Source organism: Schistocerca nitens, chromosome 3 (assembly GCF_023898315.1).
Source record: "Schistocerca nitens isolate TAMUIC-IGC-003100 chromosome 3, iqSchNite1.1, whole genome shotgun sequence".
NCBI lineage: Eukaryota > Metazoa > Arthropoda > Insecta > Orthoptera > Acrididae > Schistocerca > Schistocerca nitens.
This window is the reverse complement of record NC_064616.1, coordinates 984,617,827-984,644,737: the sequence shown is the minus strand read 5'-3', so window position 1 is coordinate 984,644,737 and position 26,911 is coordinate 984,617,827. Positions and strand designations below refer to the sequence as shown.

General features: G+C 38.1%; 1 protein-coding gene across 1 annotated transcript in view; it reads right to left on the bottom strand.

The window, feature by feature from the left end:
• Window positions 1-2,530: 2,530 nt before the first annotated feature.
• Window positions 2,531-26,911, bottom strand: part of LOC126249048 (ceramide kinase) — a 332,377-nt gene continuing 307,996 nt past the window's right edge. The window contains exons 8-10 of the mRNA XM_049950675.1: window positions 9,625-9,788; window positions 6,913-7,015; window positions 2,531-3,467 (exon numbers count right to left, since the gene is read on the bottom strand). Coding sequence (XP_049806632.1) covers window positions 6,925-7,015; window positions 9,625-9,788 — 255 coding nt within the window. The 3' untranslated portion in view covers window positions 2,531-3,467; window positions 6,913-6,924. The remainder of the gene's footprint in view (window positions 3,468-6,912; window positions 7,016-9,624; window positions 9,789-26,911) is intronic.

The following is a 26,911-nucleotide window of genomic DNA, read 5'->3' as shown; positions in this document are numbered from 1 at the left end:
AAACAGTACAGACTTAAATGTTCTCAAAATAATATTACCTAAACCAGATACCAAGGCCTAAATCTGAAACGCATTTAACTGAAACTCAAGTCTCTGGAACTAATCATTAGCTTCCTTGATGCTCTTGGATTTGGTGAAGCCAAAGTCTCTGGTGGAATCCTCTATTGCACACACGATTAGACATATGTATGGAATCTGCAAATTGCCTTTAACCATCTGTTATTTAACATGAAGCAGACTCCAGAACACAAGTTAATTAAAACTACTCACAGAAAGTAAATTATATGTTCATATTCAGCAAAGCTGAACAGTAACGGATATAGGTAACATTAGAAATGAAATTATAATATTTAAAAATATAATGCAATTTTTATAGATTAAACAACCAGACATAGCTTAATCATTCACTTTTCATAGAACATAATGATTTTTTCCATTTCTCTCATACACTGTTCACGCAAAAATCACATGTTTTTATTCACACACAGAGTTTGGTCAACTTAAAGGGATTACAATTTCATTAGGAGATCTGTGCGTTTGGATACATTCTCACTAAGAGCATCACTTTTCCTGTGAGGCAAAGTATACTGAAACATCAGTGGCCAAATGAAATGGCCAGTTGTGTTTCTTGACGTCAAAGGAAAAGTCAAATTCTATGTCATAGTTAATATTAATTTTAACTGCTGACATTTCACCAAAAAAGCACCTTTCACTCATTTCATACACTTTGTCTCTCTAATACAATAAAAGTAATAATACAATACCAGGCAATAACTTCGTTGTAGCATAAGTCTTTCATGAACAATGAAATGAATGAGAGATACTTTGGATTTTTAGTATAAAAGTTACAAAATGGCAAAATAATTTTGTTTCAATGTATACAAGGTCATGGCACTGTAGTAACATAAATTATGAGTACATCAAGACTTATGTCAAGAAAATGAACCTAAATGAATTCAAAAAATTTCTTGAGATATTTCTGAAATATTCCATATCTAAGTATCCTGTAGGAACTTCATACACAACCTTGTGGTATCACATGTAATTTATTACTTAAACCTTACTTCACAATATGTCGTTAAGTTGCAGTAGCATATGATATGCTGTCTAATCTTCACTTTTTAAAAGTTAGCCAACACAAGGAAAATAAATATCACAATAATTTCAACATTAAAATTATGTGGTATTTCTTGAATCAATTCACTTATATATTGGTACCGGTATATAGTATTTCATATCTATAGATACTTTTTGTCACTTGCATACATGCACCACAAAACATTGCACCTTGAACTGTCATCACATTCCTCTGCAGAGGAAATAAAATTTTTTAACTGTCTGTTAGTAAAAACAGTAATTTTTATGTCTAAATTATGTATGTATACGATTACAAACAAATACATGAACAATACACACTTTTAAAACTAAGTAAAAATGACTTGTTAACTGCAAGTGTTCACAAGTAATGTGCAACTCTCTACCTGCAGGTCCTCTTTAATACTGAAACACATAATAATAAACATTCATTCTGCTTACCTACAGCAGAGAAAATTAGAAATGACAATGTGTTGTGGTACAGTGATGACAAAATACTGCATTTTACAATATGTGTCTAGAACTTCAGTTGATTATTACGGACATTCTGTGACAAAATGCTCATTCATGCAAAAGGAATTCATTAATCCGGCTACTTGACTAAAGACAGATCATTAGTACAACAGCATTCAGTCTATCACTAAAAACCTGCCCAATCTCTTTGATGTTGTTTCCTCAGTCTGCCTGTTCTTTTTTATACTGTTTGCCCTTCCAGTACGCTCACCAACAGCTAAGTATTAGTGCTTACAAAATGTGTGTTGTGACCCTGGGTATCAGTTGCAATATTTAATGTTTTAGCAGCACAACTGTAAGGTATTTATATAGGCACAAGAAGACAGCACGTATTGCTGTATCATATTATCAATGTTTTGCGAATATTATCTTACTAAGGTGAAACTAAGTTGCACGTACTGTATAACAATAAAGAATATTTTTCAATCACATTATGTTACCATTTCAAGGATCTTTAAATCACACTCTATTTAAAGGAAAGCTTCATGTCATCACTTTAGAGCTCTCGAAAGAATGAGACAGTGCAGAAGATGACAGCAACTGCTTCAAGGCCCAGTAGACTACTTTAGCAGCTGTGCACTACATTTAGTTTCTTGTTTTACACATTTTACATATATCTCAGTTTTCACTATTGTTAATGAAATGAGGGTGTTACAAATGCGTGGCTGAAATATCTATGAAAGAACTTAAAAAGAGAGAGCAGATAACTACAATAAAGATTCTTTTTCTTTTCTTTTTTTTTAAAAAAAAAGAAAAAAAGAAAGTATTTTCAGCTTAATATTTTTTTGTCTCTTTCTGCATTTCACCAGACACATAAAGAATAGGAAAATGACTGTCCACACTGATGAATTCATAATGCACATATTTTATCACATTCAATGAATTAATTTCAGTAATATTATTTTCATGTTATAGTTGTTGATGTTTCTATCAGTACCACAGACGGTTTCCTATACTGTGACAAAATCTCTTAATTGGCATAGCAGTCAAGCTGGTATTATTTACCATTCATAAGGTCTGTGATCCTTCCTACAGATACTTCATCGTATGATAAAATTCAGTTCAACAAGTAAGATTTTATGTGACTGAAGTAGTATGTAACTTCAAGCATAATAATGCATCTACAGATTTTCTGACTTTTTTTTAGAAAAAGTTCTCTGTTGCCTTACCACCTTTAGTCTTCAATAAAAATAATATCATGACAACATGGCAGCTGTAGTCACGTGAGGCATAATTGCAGCTGTTGTCACGTGAGGCATAGTTACTTATCAATACTTATAAATCAACAAAGTCTAAAGATTGGTAAAACAGTTCCACCGACACTAATTGTACGTGCTGTCATTATCAGTCTACATCTAAATTGTGAACAAGTTGCTTGAAATATTCTTGCAGTTTGCAGCAGTAAATTGCTGAAACACTATGAAGTGGGACTTGTCTTTTTAAAATGTCCAAAACATTAAACTGAAGTTTGTCAACTGTCTCGAGAGAATAAATAATTAATCAAGAATAACCTGTCTAGAAGATGGTCAAAGGATCTAATGGCACATCATAGAACCAGATGCCACAAAATTCACCCACAGAATATCAAAACACTTTGACTTCTAATGTGTGGATGACATGCAACATAGCTCATGCCCTGTCCTCCTCTACGCTTTTCAACTGATCAATGATCCACACATCTCTAACATTACAGAATTTCCTGTGCAGTTTCCACACAACATGAGCTAGCAACTATATAAACATATGTGGCTAATTCTCTTCCAAATCCATCAATTCAACATCTGCTTCTTCTACGGAGTAGATTGCCACAACCTGATGAAGAGTGGAGTCTATTCGGCTCCACATATATGATGTCAAATCTGCAAAAGAATTAATTTTACATCAGTTACGAAGGAAGAAGAATCAGAAATGTGAAACAGAAGATGTTTACATAGACATTCTGCAAGTAATCTGTGTATGTCTTATTTTTAACTAATTAATTTAGTTGAGAATTTTAGACTGTTAGTTCAGAAATGAGAAGTTCGTAAAGAGAATCTAGACTGTATAATGATCTGACCTGTGATTTACTATCAACAGATTCAATAACATGCATTATTTCTTCACTCATTTCTATGTAGCTTAAATATTATTTCTATGGACAGTAGTTTCTGCAGTCTCAGGTACCAGCAGAGAACAAAATAGCAGCTTTCTAATACTACGAGATGTTTATCATTAAAATAAAAAGCGCTTTGTTCCCACAATTAAATTATACATATAACAATGAACTTGGGTGGTACATCAGATGAATAAAACTGAACCTATGACATTACAGTCCTGATGTTACCATATTCTTCCGAAAAGATAGCTTTCTCAGGAAAGAAACTAATTAACTCTTCTACTGTATGGGATAATTCTCATATAAGGAAAAAATGTAAGTGGAACAGAGATGAATGGGCAGTCATTATAGAAAAGATACGGGCCACAAATGCGGAAATCTACTTGGGCACATTGTTGTGGTGCTGCAGCTGGAAATAAGAATCTCTGAAATGGCGAATTTGGTCACTTTTTGGTGTACTACTGTTGTGAGTACCTATGGAAAGTGGTTGAAGGATGGTGAAATAATGAGTAGGTGGTATGGTATTGGATGACCACATCTCACCACAAAATGTAGAGGCTGGAGGATCCCACACTGGGTAATCCAGGATAGGCAGCTATCTGTGGCAGATCTGATGACCGAATACAATGCTGGAGCAGGCACAAGTGTTTCAGAGTGCACCATTCAAAGGCCATTCTTGAACATGGAGCTCCACATTGTACGAATTGTTCCTGTGTTCACCCAATGACATCATCAGTTACGATTACGGTGGGCATATATCACTGAGTTTTCACCGTGGATCGATAGAAGTGTGTCATCCAGGCAAATGGCTGCATGAAAAATGCCTGATATGTATCTAATGGAACACATATCGGGTGTCAGCTGTGTGCCCATAAACCACCGTCCTGCAATTTGCAGCAATTGTTTGGCCTGTGCATAGACGTCTGGTGCCACATACTTCTGGAATCTTGCCGAGGACTTGTAGATTCCATGCCAGGCATAATCACTTCTGTACTGCATTTGAAAAGTGGAACAACACGCTATTAAAAACCTGGTCATAATGTTATGGCTCATCAGTGTATATACAATTGATGACAGTTCAGGAGACCCCCACCTTTTTATTATAACAAACAGCATAACAGGCAAGGAGACATAATGATTGTAACATACTATCAACTCCCATGTATCCCTACCATATCATACAGGAAACAGAGGGATACCAGTTGGATAAAAATTAGGGGCTATCTATAGATGAATTTCAAGCAAAAATGGTTTAAAAAAAAGGTCCAGTTTCTTCTACCAAAAAAACAAGAAAGGAAACTACTCATCTATGAGCATCACAGCCAGTAATAACAACATTCTTCATGATGCACAAATTTTTGTGTGACACGATGTGGAGTTCATAAACTATTTTGTAACTGATCAGCAGTTTTCCTTTTCCCATGACATTTTAAGCTCTTCACCACTGACACGTGCTTTTCTATATTCCTGTTATCATAGTGTATGTGAATGGAGATTCCAATAAAACTTGAGATTGTCTGTTCAACTATATCTAGGCACACATTTACGATGAACATTTGGTGGGTCACAGAGGAGTCAATAATTACAACTTCAGATAAGGATGAGACAAAACCTGTTATTATATTTATTTATTGATATTAACACGATTTTACGTCTATACGAGATCCATTTTATGCGTCAATGTAGTCCTTGTATTTACACTGACACCCAGATAAATCATTCCTGTTGTTTCTGATTGTCAAACATTTAAGTAAAATGAAAACAGCAAACCTTCTGGCCTAGATCTAAAAGCACTTCTGCATTGATGAGGCAGATGAGAGGGAGCATGCTTTACACCCTCTGTTATGAAGCACTAGAGGCCACTGACCCCAACTATTTTCAGATTGCCCACGTGGCAGTTTCCACTCACCACCTCTGTGAAGCACTAGAAAGGTGGCAACTGTGTGGTGTTGCAGGTTGCAGATGGTTTTCTCATAGGTGAATATTTCATTCTAATTGTCATCTCCACTAGTTTCAACAGCTATGGTAGACATAACAACTAGAAATTAATTTAAGTGTAAGACAAATATAAGCTATATGTGATGTCAGTGCTGACAATTTGCTTTATACATACATTATTAATACAATCATTAGGGCATTTAATATTCTGAGATCCACAGTGCCAAATTTCAGGCATTACCTCTCACCCTGGACAACCCAGTAGCTGACGGCCTTCACGTAACAACAAACAGCAGCGGCATTTGCACAGAGCTGTCAGTGCTGACGGGCAAGCAACACTGTGAAATAACCACAGAAATCAATGAGGGATGTACGACGAACGTATCCGTTACGACAGTGTGGCTCAATTTTGTATTAAGGGGCTACGACAGCAGACGACTGACACAAATGCCATCGACCTGATTTCAGTTGGCAAGAGTTGATGGTAGAATTCAACTGTGGCACAGACCCCGTGAAGCCGTGGACCCAAATTGTCAACTAAGCAATGTGCAAGTTAGTGGCAGCTCCATAATGGTGTAGGGTGTGTTTATATGGATCACTGACTGGAAATCATTATGCTCAGCTACTTGGAGATCATTTGCAACCATTCGTGGACTTCATGTTCCCAAACAACAATGGAATTTTTATGGATGACAATGCACCATGTCACCAGGCCACAATTGTTTGTGATTGGTTTTAAGGACATTCTGAATGATCCTGTTGAATTATTTAGCCACCCAGATTGCCCTCCACGAATGCCGTCGAACATTTACGGGACACAATTATGAGGTCAGTTCGTGCACAAAATCCTGCTCTGGCAACACTTTCACAATTATGGATGGCTCTGGAGGCAGCATGGATCAATACTTCTGCAGGAGACTTGTTGAGCCCACATCCACTTCAAGTTGCTGCAATATGCTGGGCAAAAGGAGGTCTGACACAATATTAGGAGGTATCCCACGACTTTTGTCAACTCAGTGTACATCTGATTATTGTACAGGATATGAATGCAATATATCCTATACCCTAAAGTTTATTGTTGGGCCATCCACACAGCTTCAATTCCAGTACCTCTATCCCATTTTTGAATAATATCACTTTCATTTCAATGTGTGCATCCAATTAAAAAGAAGACAATGATATACTGTTCTTTGACAATAACTATCAAAAACACACCGTGCTCGAAATCTGTGGTTAATAGAAACGTAATCTGGTTTGACAGTGACACGTACCTAAAAACAGCTTTAAAAGGAACAGATCTTGCACGAAGGCTGTTCTTCGTCGTCGTTCTCGGGGATGCCTCGTGTGAACACGTCGAGCAGTTGGCAGTGAACCCTTAAAAATATTGAACTGTATGTGAGCATATACAGCACAAAAGAATAATATATATTTGCTGTATTTATCATACAGTCTTTCATTGCAATTTTAAAAAAATATATCAACTGTTAATTCTTAGCATCATTTGCAATAGGTGTGAATGATTAAATGAAGTAAGTCAAGAGAAAAACTGAAGAGGATATAAGAATTCAGATGTCAGACACAGATATCGCAAGTGTGCCTAATACAAAATTTCTGGGAGTCTGGCTACAGGATAATCTTAGATGGGAAACTCACATTGACAACATATTAAAGAAGCTAAGTACCATATGTTATTTAATGAGAGTGTTAGAAAACTGCTGTCATAAGGACTGTCTAATGACAGTTTACTATTCTAATATACATTCTGTCCTAAAATATGGGATCACTTTCTGGGGTAACTCGCCATCCTGCCTAAAACTCTTCAGGATGCAAAAAAGAATAGTGAGAATCATGGCTGGAATAAAAAGGAACAAACCATGTAGACCATTATTTAAAAGGATGGGGATTCTTCCCCTTCCATGTATTTTCCTATTTGAAAGTGCAATGTTTATAAAGAAATATACAATAACAAATCCTAGTATCCTCCCCAAAAATGAAAATATTCATCATCATAATACAAGACAGAAAACTGACTTTCATGTACTCCATACAAAAACCAGTTTGTGCCAAAAAGGAACATTACACCATGGAAAAATTATCTACAATAAATTACCAAGAGAAATTAAAGTAAAGACTGATGTAAAAATTTTTAAAGAAGCATTAAAAGAATATCTGTTGACACATTGCTTTTATAGCGTGGAAGAGTTCCTCCAAAATCCTCGAGAGTCTAAGTGATGATTATGCAAATACTGTAACCATTAATACTGGCCTATAAATACATTCAGATGTAATTCTAAAGTTTCTAATGGGGTTCAAGTATAAGTTGTATACCGACTTGCCCAGTATATGAAGTCAAATTCTGTGAATGTAATTCTCTAGTGTACATGTCAATTCATAGTGTAGAAGAGTTCTTCAAAAATCCTTAGAGCTTAAGTGAGGATCATGCAAATACTGTAATCGTTAATATTGGCTTATACATGTATTCAGTTGTAAACTTCAAGTTTCTAATGTGGTTTAATTATAACTTACACATTGACTTGCCCAGTATATGAAGTGCTGTAAAATTTTGTGAACATAACTTTCTAGTTTCTAAAGTGTTTTAATTGTAAGATATACTTTGACCTGTCCAATATCTGATGTGCTGTACTGTACATGTAAATTTACTGGACTAATAAATACAATACAATACAAAGTATACAAATAAAATTTCACACTATAAAGAAATGAATATATTCATTTTATGTCTGTTTCATTTCATTGTTTGTTATGTGGCACAATAGATCAGTTGAGTACATTAAATGCACAAGTGTGTGTTAGGCCCAACACAAATGACCAGTTGGAATTTGCTGAAATCTTGCAACTGACCTATGTTAGTAACAGATTTTAGGTGGTTTGCTAGAATCACACAAGCACTGCTGTCTTAGACTTTCTTTTCACTCCAAATAAACATGTAGAGTACACTATAATTATATTTTCCAAGAATAAAATACATTTGTACGTAGTTAAAAAGATGATTAAGAATTGAAAAGAGAGCTTATCTCAAGACACACAAGATTATACAAAAATGTTTCCTCAGAAAAAGCTTCGAAAGTCAGTATTAGGAGGCAGTGGATCCTGATACATGGCAACAAGTGTACAGCAATTAAGCAGTTTCATTTCTCTCTGTTTTCAGAAGTGGCTTAAGCTTTTCCAGGAATTGAAGTAAAGTGTAAATATATACCTTCATCTCAGTAGGAGAAAAATGGTCTGAAACTGTACAGTAATACTCTCTTGCCCAATTTGCCATTATTTCCAATCTGCTTTCAGTGTTCATTATGACATAAATTTAACTTTCTATAATTCGGACAGAAAAATCCTACATGACGTGTTCCACTTTGGAATAGTTGGTGACTGCACCATATCTACACTCCACACTGCAAGTTCTGACTTTCCTCAATTCTCATAATTCCTTGTCCAAGATGTAATTCATTTATAGTACTGAAATCCAAATTATACCAAGTAAATTTTTCTTATCATTCATATATATTTTTTATTCTTTTATGTGAATGAACGTCACACCAATGATTCCTCTTAATAATACACATACAATTTGCTTCACCTGCACACTTATGAAACAAAAGTACCACGGTAACCAGCAATGGTAGAAGTTCTAGTTGGTAAATTTTTAATTTAACTAAGTTGAATGCTAGAAGATTACATGTACCTGAAAAGAGAAAATGTCACACTGCTTATAACTCTTTATATATACAGCCTGCAAATCCTTACCAAAAAATGATTTGTGTATGAGGAGAAGGAGACATTGTCAAGTTTCACTGATATACAGAAATAAGCTTTATGATTAGTGGTAAATTCCTCCAGAGTTAGAAGCACACATGTTATGTAAATTCAATAAGATAATTGTCAAAAAATTATTACTGTTAATAGTTTTCACAGGGGACTCTAAAATGCAGAATTTGTATCAGTATTTGCTTGAGAAATATAATTACCTGACTCTCATGTTAGCCTCCCACTGCACTTCTCCATCACAGTTCCACACACTAATCCCTGGCACTAAACGTGGAGAGACAGGGCTCGAGTCTGGTATATTGTCAGCCAGTGGTTTGAAGGAAAACTCTCGAGCTCGATGCACTTCCACAAATGGCAGGTCAAACTACATTAAAAAATTCTTTGTAAATGCAGTTATCAATGAAAAAACAATAAAATTGCATAATAAATTAATTTCAGTTACATTTCATTCTGTAAGTAGGTAATGTGATGAAAACTGTATTGTTGATGTGTATAATAAAGTTCTTACACAAGGTATACCTTTCATGTGTAGCACAATAAAGAGTCAAGTAAAGTATTTGGTGCTCAACTGGTGAATGGGATTCTGGCCTGGCTGCAAATAGCCTTTCGTTCACCTTAGCACTAGAAGGGGGAGGGTGGCAAGCTCACTGGCACTTTTTACCCTTGGGAAAGACCCCCAGCACTCAATACAATAGCAGGCCTAGTGGACCTGGGGCTGTCCTGGAGGGACTGGAACTAGGAAAAACCCCACTCCTACCCAGGATTGAACCTGGGCCCTCCAGGGATGAAGTCTGGTGTTCTACCAGCTAGACCAACATGACCACTGTGTAGCACAGTCCATTTAAATAATATTTTCTAATGTGATGTCAGCATGTGTGTCAATTTACTCACTTTCCTGGCAGTTGTTTTTCTATGTTCTCAAAGTACTGTGCCTTCTTCTTTGTGCAAAAATTCATCCTTGTGCAACACATCACTTACAATCTATCTTTACATTAGCATGTTAGATGATAACATAATGCGAGGTCTCTTCAAAAACTTATGGAAGATTCATAATTTCGCACCAATGGTGTGTTTACTGTGTAACTGCTGGAAGTTTCATTGTTGTATGTCTGTTAGTTATTTTCAGTGTTGTACTGAGTGGAACATTGTGTTGCACAGTTTGTGAATTTTGATGTGTCAGAGTCAGAGATGCATGGCATCTGCATTAAATTTTGCATGAAACTCAAGAAAACCTTTACAGAGACACACCAGTTGATACAGGAAGCCTACGGCGATAAGTGATTAAGCCACACTCGGTGTTAAGAATGGTTCACACAGTTTAAAAATGGCCAGACGGAAGTTAATGATGACCACCATTTATGATGCCTTTCGACGTCTACCGATGACACTCGTGTCAGGAACATCAACAAAATTGTGTATGCCAATCAAAGACTGACTGTCTGAGAGATTTCAGAAGAATGTAACATTTCAGTTGGAGCATATCATGAAATCCTGACACAGCATCTTGGAATGCATCATGTTGCCACCAAGTTTGTCCCATGCTTCTCGAGTCAAAACCAGAAACACATTCACCTCGTAATCTGTGAAGAGCTTTTGGATCACGCAAATGAGAATTAGATGTTCCTTAAGAGAATCATAACAGGTGAGATGTGGTTCTACGGTTATGATGTTGAGACCGAGGTTCAATTTTCACAATGGATCGGGAAAGTTTCTCCAAGACCAAAAAAAGCCACACTTAGATTTTTCTTTGACTTTGAAGGATTAGTTCATCACGAATTCATGCCACAGGGACAAACTGTTATTCGATGGCATTATCAGCATGTGCTGCGATGCCTGCGAGAAAATGTGAGAAGGAAATGGCCTGAAATGCGGAGAGACAATTCGCGGCTCTTGGACCACGGTAACACACCCGCACATTCATCCCTGTTGGTGCATGAGTATTCGTGGACCTTGCACACTTATTTTTATTTCCCAAGTTGAAAACACCATTGAAAGGAAGAAGATTTGCAATTGGAGATGAGATAAAAGAAAATTCGCAGATGGCACTTCACACGATCCAGCAAGAGGCGTACCAAGACTGCTTCAGGAAGTGCAAATGGCACTGGGAGCAGTGTATCAGTTGCGGAGGAGAGTATTTTGAAGGATACCATAAACAATAAGTAAAAGGTAAGCATTGAAAATTTTGTGGACAAAGTTTTGGAATTTTTTGAACAGACCTTGTATACAGAATTTCTACATGGTGAAGGAGTGCAAAGGAGACTATAAAACTACCGCAAGATAGAAGGAGGAAGAACAGCACACACAGACATCATACTAAAAATTATGAAAATGAGAATCAATTCTTGAAGTATATTGTGCTACACATGACAAAATGTAACTGGTGCCGTATCTTTATCATTTAAACCATTATTGGCAAAGATGCAGATTTTCTAAAAACACTGCTTATGATGGCTGACATTAAGTTAAAATGTAGTTTGCTTGTCAGTGAAAAATTACTAATAATTTCTATGTGAGGCATTTAAAAAGTCTCTAAAATACATGTAACATATAGTAGTTTACATTTTCTCTCACAGTTAAAGAGTTCTTCCATCCATTTAACACACATTCACATCTCAGCCCCACATTTTATCAATGAAATTTGATATAAAAAAATGTGTCAAAAACATTGTTCCAGTAACATGTATGCAGACTACAGCTAGGATCTGTAGATGCTGTACGTGAAATATTGCACAAAAGTGAATTTTATGTCTTTGTTTGAGTGTGGGCCATATAAGTCCATCACTCAAAATTTTTCTTAAATATGTCAATATATAGCTGTTACAAAATATGTACTATGCAAATAATTTAATCTGACAAGATTTTATAGCATCCTAGACTGTATGTTTCACTTCATTTTCCAGTTAAATTTATGATTGCTTTTCCTGAGACGAATAACATTCTTCCTTGTGTCAGCTATTTCTTACTGAGAATAATTACAATATATAGTTATTTCAGTCAGAGAAAATGTTTTTCTCCCTCATTAGAAATGTCTCATGCAGATGATGGAGAAGGGAGCTCTGCCACATACTTCCGAGTTACCTGCCTGTGAATAATCATTTCATTTCTTATTTGTGGTAGTGTACAACATGCACTACTGTCAAAGAGTTAAAATCAATTGCAACTCATCCTGAGAGAACTGTCAAGTGGCAGGCAATGCTACCTGTACTCTGGAACAGCTATACCACACACTGCTTTGGCCACCACCACTTGGTCCATTCCATAACTACCTGAAGTGATTAAATGACTGACCAACCATGTCAGTGCTATTATCCTACGCAGATCTAGTCTGTTGTCCATTCCCTCCTGTGTATACCAACTGTCGAACAGTGATGGTTTTCCAGACACATTCATGGTTTTTTGTTATTGCCTTAATATTGTAACTTGTGTCACTGCAAAAGTTCAGTGATGTTGAGCATTAAGAGATACAAAAAATACAGTATTACATGTCATTCACAAGCACTAGAAGAAAAAGAATTCGTTTCATGAACTACTGACACAGTCAGTCAGTGGGCATATTAACCATCAACTAGCTATATATCTAACCATGTACCCCACATTTTCACTTTTGCAAGAACTAAAATATGAATGGGATTCATGTCCACCGTGTGCTTACACCATTTTGAGGCATTCTACGTGTATACCTTAAACACAATGAGATTCTTTCTTATTTCTTTTCATGAACTGAATTTAAAAAAAATCCTTCCTTTCTGGATGGAAACAGAAACTTTCCAGTTGTTAAAAGTTTTGGCTCCATTAACTGACCTGGTCTTGCCTTGTGATGACATTTGTGACCTGCTTAAAAAAAACAAGCCTACTTACAGCGTCTAGACTTGGATTTTATAATTGACAGAAGAAACCAGGGCATTCTTATCAGGCTTGCATTGATAACTTTCATGACTTAAACTGTAACTACTACTTCACAGGTACATATTTCAAATACCAACAATCCTACACACTCTTACTTTCCCCAGTTCAGGAAGTTTGTACATTTGCAGACACTTTGTGGCATTTATCAACACATTGCAACTGTACAACAAACTCACCAAGCTGCAACCCCAAAAATATACATTAGTTCATCTTACTGGGAAAGACAATAAGATTACACTGCCCTGTAATATTACACTGGTGTTGCAAATCACCATTTATGGTACAGGATGACATGATGTTGCAGGAGGTTCATTATTTGATTTTGAATGCCAAGTATAGATGTGAAGTGGTTACAATGTGCTTGGTGTACAATACAATGATCCTCCCTTTCAGTGATCAGAGACGGTTGACTGGGACATCGATGATGAGTACGCCTGCTCTCATGTTCTCAAACAGTCCAACATTGGACCACTGTCACATCAGAATGACTTACCTATCTGAATACTGCATGATCTGACCAGACAGCCGAATGGAGACCCGCAATGAGGCCCCTTTCAAACTCTGTCACATACTGATAGTGCTGTCTCACATGAGTACACAGCATCTCCGTGTCCTTCACAGTGATCACTCAGTGTCTTACACTGTTCATATGCACCATGTACACTACTAACATTTCCAGGCCTGATAGCAATGCTAAAGACAAATGACCCTAATCCACTCTGGTGACTTTTCTACCTGTCACAGAGAACTGCAACTGTAATTATTTACTTATCTGCCAATCGTGTATATGTGTACAAAATTACATTGACATGTAACCATATATTCTGGGCCCTTCACATTTTTTGTCAGGCAATGTATATGTAAATAACAACCACTGATAATGTCAGAAGCTATAAAACTGTAGCAAAATGCAGGAAGACTTTCTGAGGCTTGATACTTGGTGCAACAATTGGTAGGTTTCCCTTAACATAAACAAATGTAACTGGGAACACCAACATTCATTAAATGTCTTAACGTATGTGTGCAAAGTGATGTAAAGAACAACCACATAAAATTACTACTACTAACAGCAGATACTAGAATGAAATATAACTGAAGAATCATCAGGAAGTGTAGTCTATCATAAAAGAGGTAATCTACAAAACCCTCAACCATTTGATACCTGAGTATTTGCTTCTTAATCTGGGATCCTCACCAGGGAGGACTGGTAGAGACACTAGAATAGAAGCAAATAAAAGTAGCGTGTTTTGTCATGGGTACATTTAGTAAGTGCAGAAACATCATGGAGATGCTCATCCACCTCCAACGGCAGACACTACTACATGAGAAGTGCAGTGCATCACAGTGTTGATTACTATTAAAATTCCATGAATGTACATTCTTAAAACAGTCAATAAACACGTTACATCTTCCTACATATATACCAGAAAACATCCAAGAACATAAATTAGAGGTATTTGAGCTTTTACAAAAGTTTGACAACAATTGTTCTACCTCCACACCATCTGTGACTGGAACAGATAAGGAGAGAACTGATGGTGGTACTCTCTGTCAAACACCATAAAGTGGATTTCAGAGTATACATGTTCATGCAGAAATACAAGCAGCTGCCATTATGTGCCATTTTCAGCAGCTGCCAGGACACACTGAGGTAGATCATACTGTGATTATTCCTTTCAATCATTGAACAAATGACTGAAGAAAGCCTCACTGATGCAGCTATTGCCCTGCTGTCTCAACCAACAGCCGCCCTTCGAATTTAGCTTCTCCAAATGGGAAAGGGACATGGTGATAGATTAGATTAATAATTGTCCCATAGATCATGAATACGACACTTTGTAATGATGTGGAACGTGTCGGTTAATAAAAGATGTCTGTACAAGATATTACATTACACAAATTATTGCATGACACTAATGTTTAAGTTGGTTTTTTTTCCCTTAATTTATATCAAAAATTCAGCCAATGAGTAGAAGGAGTTGTCATCTAGAAATTCTTTTAACTTATTTTTAAATGTTAGTTGGTTATCTGTCAGGCTTTTGATGCTGTTTGGTAGGCGACCAAAGACTTTTGTGGCAGCATAATTTACCCCTTTCCGTGCCAAAGTCAGATTTAACCCTACATAGTGAAGATCATCCTTTCTCCTGGTGTTATAGCTATGCACACTGCTATTACTTTTGAACTGGGCTGGATTATTAGCAACAAATTTCATAAGTGAATATATATACTGTGAGGTTACTGTGAGGATCCCTAGATCCTTAAATAGATGTCTGCAGGATGACCGTGGGTGGGATATGCAATACAACTGTCACTACTTGGGATGGCATCAATACTTTGAGATACTGTAAATATCAATATGTAGTAGAAATACGAGGGTGTGCTGAAATGTAGTGCCATCAAATTTTTTATGTGAAAACTATCAAAGCGTTTTAAACAAAAATGTTATTAACATTCTACATCTTTATTCTTCATGTCTTCATTTATTCTTCATATTTGCAGCCCTCTACCAGTAGAGGTCTCTGAAGTGTAGCATGTAACATGGTGGTGTGTAACATAATTACGTCAGTGCATGAGAAACAGATTAGATTAACTTACTATATGTAAAAATTCATCTAATGAGTAGAAGGAGTTGCCATTCAGAAATTATTTTAATTTCCTTTTAAATGCTATATGGCTATCTGTCAGACTTTTGATGCTATTAGGTAAGTGACCAAAGATCTTTGTGGCAGCATAATTTATCCCTTTCTGAGCCAAAGTTAGATTTAACCTTGAGTAGTGAAGATCATCCTTTCTCCTAGTGTTGTAACCATGTACACTGCTATTACTTTTGAATTCGTTCGGATTATTAATAACAAATTTCATAAGTGATTATATATATTGTGAGGTTACAGTGAAGATCCCTAGCTCTTTAAATAAGTGTCTGCAGGATGATCTTGGATGAGCTCCAGCAATTATTCTGATTACACGCTTTTGTGCAATGAACACTCTTTTACTCAATAATGAGTTACCCCAGAATATGATGCCATACAAAAGCAGAGAATGAAAATAGGCATGGTAAGCAAATTTACTGAGATGTATATCGCCAAAATTTGCAATGACTCTAATAGCATAAGCAGCTGAACTCAAACGTTTCAGCAGATCTTCAGTGTGTTTTTTCCAGTTCAACCCCTCATCAATGCATACACCTAAAAATTTTGAATGTTCTACCTTAGCTACAGAGTTCTGATCAAAGTCTATATTTATTAATGGTGTCATTCCATTTACTGTGTGGAACTGTATATACTGTGTTTTGTCAAAGTTTAATGAGAGCCCATTTGCAGAGAACCACTTAATAATTTTCCGAAAAACACCATTTACAATTTCATCAGTTAATTCTTGTCTGTTAGGTGTGATAGCTATACTTGTATCATCAGCAAAAAGAACCAGCTTTGCATCTTCATGAATACAGAATGGCAAGTCATTAATATATATTAAGAACAGCAGAGGACCCAAGACCGAACCTTGCGGCACCCCATTCTTGATTGTTCCCCAGTTTCAGAAATCACCAGTTTTGTGCATATTATGTGAACTGCTTATTTCAACTTTCTGCACTCTTCCAGTTAGGTATGATTTAAACCATTTGAGCGCTGTCCCATTCAAACCACAGTACTTGAGCTTATCTAGCAGTATTCCATGATTTACACAATCAAAAGCCTTTGAGAGATCACAAAAAATCCCAACAGTTGACTTCCGGTTACTCAGAGCATTTAATATTTCATTAGTGAAAGTATATATAGCAATTTCCATTGAAAAACCTTTCTGGAAACCAAACTGACATTTTGTTAAAACTTTATTTTGAACAAAGTTGTGTAGCTACTGTACAATACATTACTTTTTCAAGAATTTTGGATAAGGCAGTCAGAAGAGAGATTGGGTGGCAGTTGTTGACATCAGATGTATCATCTTTTTTATGCAGTGGTTTAACAATGGCATACTTCAGTCTATCTGGGAAAATGCCCTGCTGCAGAGATCTATTACATATGTGGCTAAGAATCCCACTTATCTCTTGGGAACAAGCTTTTATTATCCTGCTGGAAATGCCATCAATTCCATGTGAGCTTTTATTCTTGAGTGAGTTTATTATCTTCCTAATTTCAGAAGGAGAGGTGAGTGGAATTTCAATTGTAACAAATTGTGAGGGTAAGGCCTCTTCCATTAACTGCCTTGCTTCTTCTAATGAACATTTAGATCCTATTTTATCTACAACATTTAAAAAATGATTATTCAAAATGTTTTTGACTTCCAGCTTGTTGTTTGTCAAGTTTCCATTCGGTTTGATGGTAATGCCGTCATCCTCTACTCTTGGCTGCCCTGTCTCCCTTGTAATAATATTCCAAATTGTTTTGATTTTGTTGTTGTTGTTGTGGTCTTCAGTCCTGAGACTGGTTTGATGCAGCTCTCCATGCTACTCTATCCTGTGCAAGCTTCTTCATCTCCCAGTACCTACTGCAACCTACATCCTTCTGAATCTGCTTAGTGTATTCATCTCTTGGTCTCCCCCTACGATTTTTACCCTCCACGCTGCCCTCCAATGCTAAATTTGTGATCCCTTGATGCCTCAAAACATGTCCTACCAACCGATCCCTTCTTCTAGTCAAGTTGTGCCACAAACTTCTCTTCTCCCCAATCCTATTCAATACCTCCTCATTAGTTACATGATCTACCCACCTTATCTTCAGCATTCTTCTGTAGCACCACATTTCGAAAGCTTCTATTCTCTTCTTGTCCAAACTAGTTATCGTCCATGTCTCACTTCCATACATGGCTACACTCCATACAAATACTTTCAGAAACGACTTCCTGACACCTAAATCTATACTCGATGTTAACAAATTTCTCTTCTTGAGAAACGCTTTCCTTGCCATTGCCAGTCTACATTTTATATCCTCTCTACTTCGACCATCATCGGTTATTTTACTCCCTAAATAGCAAAACTCCTTTACTACTTTAAGTGTCTCATTTCCTAATCTAATTCCCTCAGCATCACCCGACTTAATTCAACCACATTCCATTATCCTTGTTTTGCTTTTGTTGATGTTCATCTTATATCCTCCTTTCAAGACACTGTCCATTCCGTTCAACTGCTCTTCCAAGTCCTTTGCTGTCTCTGACAGAATTACAATGTCATCGGCGAACCTCAAAGTTTTTACTTCTTCTCCATGAATTTTAATACCTACTCCGAATTTTTCTTTTGTTTCCTTTACTGCTTGCTCAATATACAGATTGAATAACATCGGGGAGAGGCTACAACCCTGTCTCACTCCTTTCCCAACCACTGCTTCCCTTTCATGCCCCTCGACTCTTATAACTGCCATCTGGTTTCGGTACAAATTGTAAATAGCCTTTCGCTCCCTGTATTTTACCCCTGCCACCTTCAGAATTTGAAAGAGAGTATTCCAGTCAACATTGTCAAAAGCTTTCTCTAAGTCTACAAATGCTAGAAACGTAGGTTTGCCTTTTCTAAATCTTTCTTCCAAGATAAGTCGTAAGGTCAGTATTGCCTCACGTGTTCCAACATTTCTACGGAATCCAAACTGATCTTCCCCGAGGTCCGCTTCTACCAGTTTTTCCATTCGTCTGTAAAGAATTCGCGTTAGTATTTTGCAGCTGTGACTTATTAAACTGATAGTTCGGTAATTTTCACATCTGTCAACACCTGCTTTCTTTGGGATTGGAATTATTATATTCTTCTTGAAGTCTGAGGGTATTTCGCCTGTCTCATACATCGTGCTCACCAGATGGTAGAGTTTTGTCATGACTGGCTCTCCCGAGGCTATCAGTAGTTCTAATGGAATGTTGTCTACTCCCGGGGCCTTGTTTCGACTCAGGTCTTTCAGTGCTCTGTCAAACTCTTCACGCAGTATCATATCTCCCATTTCATCTTCATCTACATCCTCTTCCATTTCCATAATATTGTCCTCAAGTACATCGCCCTTGTATAAACCCTCTATATACTCCTTCCACCTTTCTGCCTTCCCTTCTTTGCTTAGAACTGGGTTGCCATCTGAGCTCTTGATATTCATACAAGTGGTTCTCTTCTCTCCAAAGGTCTCTTTAATTTTCCTGTAGGCAGTATCTATCTTACCCCTAGTGAGACAAGCCTCTACATCCTTACATTTGTCCTCTAGCCATCCCTGCTTAGCCATTTTGCACTTCCTGTCGATTTCATTTTTGAGACGTTTGTATTCCTTTTTGCCTGCTTCATTTACTGCATTTTTATATTTTCTCCTTTCATCAATTAAATTCAATATTTCTTCTGTTACCCAAGGATTTCTATTAGCCGTCGTCTTTTTACCTACTTGATCATCTGCTGCCTTCACTACTTCATCCCTCAGAGCTACCCATTCTTCTTCTACTGTATTTCTTTCCCCCATTCCTGTCAATTGTTCCCTTATGCTCTCCCTGAAACTCTCTACAACCTCTGGTTCTTTCAGTTTATCCACGTCCCATCTCCTTAAATTCCCACCTTTTTGCAGTTTCTTCAGTTTCAATCTGCAGTTCATAACCAATAGATTGTGGTCAGAATCCACATCTGCCCCAGGAAATGTCTTACAATTTAAAACCTGGTTCCTAAATCTCTGTCTTACCATTATATAATCTATCTGAAACCTGTCAGTATCTCCAGGCTTCTTCCATGTATACAGCCTCCTTTCATGATTCTTGAACCAAGTGTTAGCTATGATTAAGCTATGCTCTGTGCAAAATTCTACCAGGCGGCTTCCTCTTTCATTCCTTCCCCCCAATCCATATTCACCTACTATGTTTCCTTCTCTCCCTTTTCCTACTGATGAATTCCAGTCACCCATGACTATTAAATTTTCGTCTCCCTTCACTACCTGAATAATTTCTTTTATCTCGTCATACATTTCATCTATTTCTTCATCATCTGCAGAGCTAGTTGGCATATAAACTTGTACTACTGTAGTAGGCATGGGCTTTGTGTCTATCTTGGCCACAATAATGCGTTCACTATGCTGTTTGTAGTAGCTAACCCGCACTCCTATTTTTTTATTCATTATTAAACCTACTCCTGCATTACCCCTATTTGATTTTGTGTTTATAACCCTGTAATCACCAGACCAAAAGTCTTGTTCCTCCTGCCACCGAACTTCACTAATTCCCACTATATCTAACTTTAACCTATCCATTTCCCTTTTCAAATTTTCTAACCTACCTGCCCGATTAAGTGATCTGACATTCCACGCTCCGATCCGTAGAACGCCAGTTTTCTTTCTCCTGATAACGACGTCCTCTTGAGTAGTCCCCGCCCGGAGATCCGAATGGGGGACTATTTTACCTCCGGAATATTTTACCCAAGAGGACGCCATCATCATTTAATCATACAGTAGAGCTGCAAGTCCTCGGGAAAAATTACGGCTGTAGTTTCCCCTTGCTTTCAGCCGTTCGCAGTACCAGCACAGCAAGGCCGTTTTGGTTAATGTTACAAGGCCAGATCAGTCAATCATCCAGACTGTTGCCCCTGCAACTACTGAAAAGGCTGCTGCCCCTCTTCAGGAACCACACGTTTGTCTGGCCTCTCAACAGATACCCCTCCGGTGTGGTTGCACCTACGGTACGGCCATCTGTATCGCTGAGGCACGCAAGCCTCCCCACCAACGGCAAGGTCCATGGTTCATTGGGGGGGTTTGATTTTGTTATCAGAGGTATTAATCTCAGACATGATGCACATGCTTCTAGACTTTTTAATAACCTTTCCTAATGTAGCACAGTAGTTTTTATAATATTTGGCTGTTTCTGGGTCATTACTCTTTCTTGTTGTTAGATACAGTTCCCTTTTGTGGTGACAAGATATTTTATTCCTTTAATAAGCCAAGGTTTTTGCATGGTTTCTTATAATTAGATTTAACTACTTTCTTGGGGAAACAGTTTTCAAATTCTCTTACACGTGTATCATGAAATAAGTTATATTTTAAATTAGCATCGGGTTCCTTGTACACCTCATCCCAGTCTAACTGCTGAAGATTTTCTCTGAAATTTCTAATTGTTGACTCATTAACTGAACACACAACTTTGGAGGGTGGTTTTGAATTACTGGATGGAGCTTTGTCATATACTGTAACTAGCTGAGCACCGTGATCAGAAAGGCCATTTTCAATAGGACAAGAATTTACATTTTTAAACTTATCTTGGTCTATAAAAGTGTTACCTATCAATGTGCTACTATCCTTTACTACCCGAGTAGGAAAATCAATGACAGATGTCAAATTCAAAGAACCGAGCAAGACTTCCAAGCCATTCTTCCTATTACACTCTTTCAGTGAATCAACACTGAAGTCCCCGCAAATAATAATTTGCTTTCCCCTATCTGACAGATAGCACAACAAGGCATCCAAGTATTGCAGGAATAAATGAAAGTTTCCTATATACTGTTACAATTATAAAAGAGCCCTCCTTCAGTTAAGTTGACAGGCACATGCTTCTATATGTTGCTCTAGACAAAACTTTTTTGTATCTAAGCTTTTTACACAGTGATAACTTTTGACATATATGGCAACTCCTCCTCTGACCTTATTCTCGCTACTCATATGTGCAGCTAGTTTATAACCACTGATATTTACCTTTTCCGTATCAGACACAATGTGATGCTCAGACAGGCGTAGTATATCTATTACAGTATCAGATTCAATGTCATCTAAACAAACCAGGAGATCATCTACGTTATTCTTCAAACCCGGAATATTTTGGTGAAAAATGGTAACATTATTTTTTACTTTACTTTTGTAAACAGAGTGCTGTAATCAAGTTTTGAACACAACGAGTTCATCCACACACAGAGCACCTCTCCTTTAGCATGACAATGACATCTGCAACAATCTGATGCCTCGGGCTCACTGTTAGTGACCGTCCTTCATATGGTCTCAACTTGGCTCCATCTGATTTCAGTCTGTTTCCAAAACTTAAAGAACTCTTTAAAGGATTTTTTTATAGTGATGAAGGAGTGCAAGCAGAGCCTGAGGTTCTGGCTCCATCAACAAAAGTCAAATATTCTACAGTGACGGTATCAACATGACGGTTGTTTGCAGAATCTGTGCTGATTCCTATAGAGGAGATTTTTGTCCTCCAAAAAAATCATTATATGCAAGCAAATAACATTCTGTAGAATTCTACAACAGATTGACAGCAGAGATGTAGACCTATAGTTGTGTATGCATTTGAGGACCCATTTCAAAAGTAGGAATGACCTGCACTGTCTTAAAATCACTTGAATGTATCGTACCACTAATGATGGACACCTGCTGGAAAAGAAGCAGTTTCTTTCATGTGATATATGTATAAACCAGCATGCCAGTTGCCTTTCCCGTGTTCACCAATTTTAGTTTATTTTCTATCTTGTACTAACTTACCTCGATAACTGTAATTTTGCTGTTGCCGATTGACGGACAGAACTAGCACAGTTTCAGTGTCCGACAGTGATTTAGATTTCCCGCTCAGTCCAAGTATCGATAGGGAGAATGTGTCAGAGATACTCAGACTACATATTTCAGCTACAACTAGCTCCTGTTCAAAGGGCTGCCACCAGTGCTAGCATATCACCTGGACTGGCTGCTGATGAGAGTATGTGGCCCGGCTCTTGCTAGCCAATCTCTTGTTCACCTTTGAAGCCTTTAATTGTGTGCCATTGAACAGCAGAGCTTTGATCTTGCCTGTGATGCGTTTGTGATTTGGACTGTTGTGTAAAGTGATATACTTACCCTCTGGATTTGGTTTTAAAACTGTGTTCTTCCTAAGCAGAGTAGGATGGAAATGTGGTGATTAGTACTTTCTCACCGTGCAACTATCCCAGTGAGGTATGGATACCAAATTTCTCAAGTTCTGGCAATAGCAGTTTAGCAGTCACAGCAATAACTGCAGCAACAGCAACAGCTCAAACAGTAGTGGGGACTTCAGCAGCTGCAACAAGAGCAACAATAGTAGCTGCACGAACAGTGGTGGGAATTCCAACAGCAACAGCAGAAACTGCTGTTAAAACTGCTGAAAAACCAGTCTGCAGCTGCAGTTTCCTCACCTGGCCCTCAGCCATTTGCTTACTTCGATAAGGCAAATGAGAGTTGGGAGGTCTGTTTATGTAATTTTGTCCTTTCTTGCAAGATAAATCAAGTAAATGACCCAGAACATCATTGTGCATTCTTACTGTCTTCTAGTAACAAATTGTACAATGCGATGCAAAAACTACACCCACTCTCGAATCCAGTAGTTTGAGCTTTTCCGATGTTCATGGTTTGTCAGTTGACTATTATGGTCACCAAATTCTTGTCATTGCAAATAGGCTCAAATTTATCCAGTAAGTTAAGCAACATAAGCAGACATATGCAGCACGGGCCACTGACTCGAAAGCCTCGGCATGTGAGTGTGATTTGTCCTGTAAACAGTGTGGCACATTGTATGCCAACACATTACTCCGTGAGCCACGAGTATATTATGTGTCTTTCTCCTCACAGAGAAGTTAGTAATAAGGCTTTAGAATTGTGTGATAAAATCCTGAGTGATGTGCTAAAACTTGCCAAAGCTCGTGAAGTAACTGCTCCAGCAACAGGCTACGTTTCAAAATTCTTCTGGTGTCGACATTGTCAGTAATATTAGTTGCCACTGTGCTCTACAAATAACTGATAATTTACAATCAATCTCATCTTCTAATTTACTAAGCACCCATTCATCTGGTAGTAAAGTGACACGGGATTCAGTAGTTAGTGTAGTAGTTAGCACTCCACCGCCTTCATCGTCAGCTGGTGCACAAACACAGAAGTGTTTTGTTCGCCACTGACGTGTCACAAACTGTCTAGACACTTGTGCGACATTCCCATCATTGGCAAAGTGTCCCAGAAAAGTTTATGTCATCAAATCGTGTCCAAATTGCAGCCCAAAGCATCAGTGACGTCACCGCCCTTTCTGTGATGTCATCTATTTTGCATGCCACAAACCAGGGCACCTAGCAAATGCCTGCCTTGGCTGGTGTGTGTCAACAACATTGGTCATCAGCATGCTGTACACATCTTGCCAGTACCCATAGCAACACTAGTAGGGATGCAGAGCTTCATGTCACAATTGGGCATTAACGAGGACACGTAATGGCAGTTTGGCTCCCCACAGCTGAGGTCCCCTCAGTGCAGAGTGGTGATGTACAGTGGCCAGTCAATCACACAACAGGATCAGACTGCAATCCACACTAGATATAAAAACGTAGTTCAGCAACTAACCCTGATAGTAGACACCTCTCGGATGACAACTAACATTTTTGGCCTAGACACTTTTGTCCTTTTCGGTTTTCAAGTTCACGACCAGATGAATCTGGCTTCAGCTGTGATACCATTCACAGAACTTGGTACATTATGTGTACAATTTAATTAACTGTTTGAATCTACATTAGGTTGTGCAATGAGGTTGCAGATCCAGTCGATTTACAGTGCCTAAGCTTTTTGGATCTCATTCAATGTCTTCACCGTGCTTGAGCATGTTACAGCAGAACTAGACAGGTTGCAAAGTATGGGAGTTATATTCCCAGTTTCATCTAGCCAGTTTCATACGTCTGGGCTCGTACATTCGGCTAGAACCCCAGGTGGACCCAAAGCATCGTCACTGGCAATTGTTTGAAACTACAGCCGGCCAGGAGCATCTGGCTTGGTATCAGAATCTGCCATCCACAATGTGACATTCTGCCCCTCCCCCCTCCACTTTCCCCTCAAATGTTGACTGGATAAGACTGCAACCACGCTAGGGAGAAGCCTGCCAACCAGCCTGCCCGGTACCGTTACAATCTCTGCCCTCACGTTAGGTGTCGACGAGGATTCCAAAATGACCAGCAATGGGAGCCGATGGAGATGGAACCACTTCCTCCCCCTAGGTTACCTCTGGCTCCCACAACCATCATCACACCATCAATGGAGATTGAGCATCTTTGGACTGGACCTATCTCTGCCACGACCAGCACCTACTCACCTGCAGGCAGGCCCACGCTGCACACTTGAACCTGTCGATCAGCTGGATCTCCTACGGGCACTGCCACCTTCTGATCCAGCTGATCACGTCGAGGAACTACCGCGGTAGCTCGGTGGGTATCCGGGCACCTCTCTCCCCTTCCTCAGTGAAGTCAGCACCAGCCTGGCCCTTTCCATCCCTACACGTCAATTAAATGGCGAAAGCATTTAGTATCCGACAGTGATTTGGATTCTCTGCCCAGCCGAAGTATTTGACAGGATAAACATGACAGAGATACTCAGGCAACATATTCCTACTGCATCTCGCTCCCACGTGAAGCAGCACCGGCATATCAGCTGGCGCCAGTCACTAATGAGATTATCCTGGTAAATACCGCAGCCCTGCTCCTGCTAGCCAGTCTCTTACTAGTCTTTGAAGCCATTAGTTATGCACCATTAAACAGTAGTTTTTTCCTTGCCTGTGTAATACTTTGGATTTCTCCCTGGACTATTCTATATGCTTAAGATGACTTTGCTACACGCTGGTCTTGTTTTTAGTTACCTGTCCACTTCATGAACTCCACCATCATCGACCTCAGGAACTGTCTCTTGGTTCCACCAGTCTCTGCATAACTCCCAGCACAAGTGATCATAAACTGTGTTCTTCCTCTGCAGAGTAGGAAAATGAAACAGTGAAACAATTTTGGAAAATGGAATTTAGTTTCAGCCTTCTCTCTGTCATCTTCTATTTCAGTGCCCGTATGTTCACCGAGTGACCAGATATAACTTTGATCTGTGTACTGACTTAACGCCAAAGCTTCTTTGGATTTTCTGACAGATTTTTACATAGAATTTTACTTTCAAATTCATTGAAAGCTTCATGCGTGGTTCTCCACATGCACTTTCTTTGCAAAGCTGTGACTCGGTTCAAATCTGTGGTAAATATCTCTTTGCTTTTGGAGCACCTGTCTAATGTGGTCATTGGACTCTGGAGGCACTTACCCTCACAACTTTGCTCAATATGTACCTTTCTAAGGCATATTGTACAATACATTTTAACTTTGTGCATTTGCATCCAAAATTTTTAGACTCAGAGATGAATAATTGATGGTTGCATCTGAAACTAGTTTTTTTTCTTTCTTGCTCTACCTGGGCTGCAGAAAGAGAGAGAGTGAGATGATCCCAGGTAGTTGGAGAACTCTATGTTTATTCTTGAAGTTTTTACTTTAGTCACTCTGTCACTCTCAAAGGTTATACAACTTTTCTTCAGAAAAGTCAGGGCACTCCTCCCTCAAAATCAAATCTTTTCAGGAAGCAGATCCTGATTCGTACAGATGCTCATGGTTTATTCACTAATTAGTTATCTTAAATGTTCCCCTGGTTGCCTAGCATTCACATTTAACAGTGATGTGAATAAATCTTGATCACTTACAACACAGAACTGCTGTAAATAAAAAAAGTAGTCTTGTAACCATTACTGATTCACTCAAAGCTCAGATGTGATATTTTTAAATGTAAGACATGATTAACAATATTCTGCAGCCCCACGACAGACTTTTGGTCCATTTTCATAAAAAAATTGGTTGTACTTTTTGGTAAAGTCTTACAA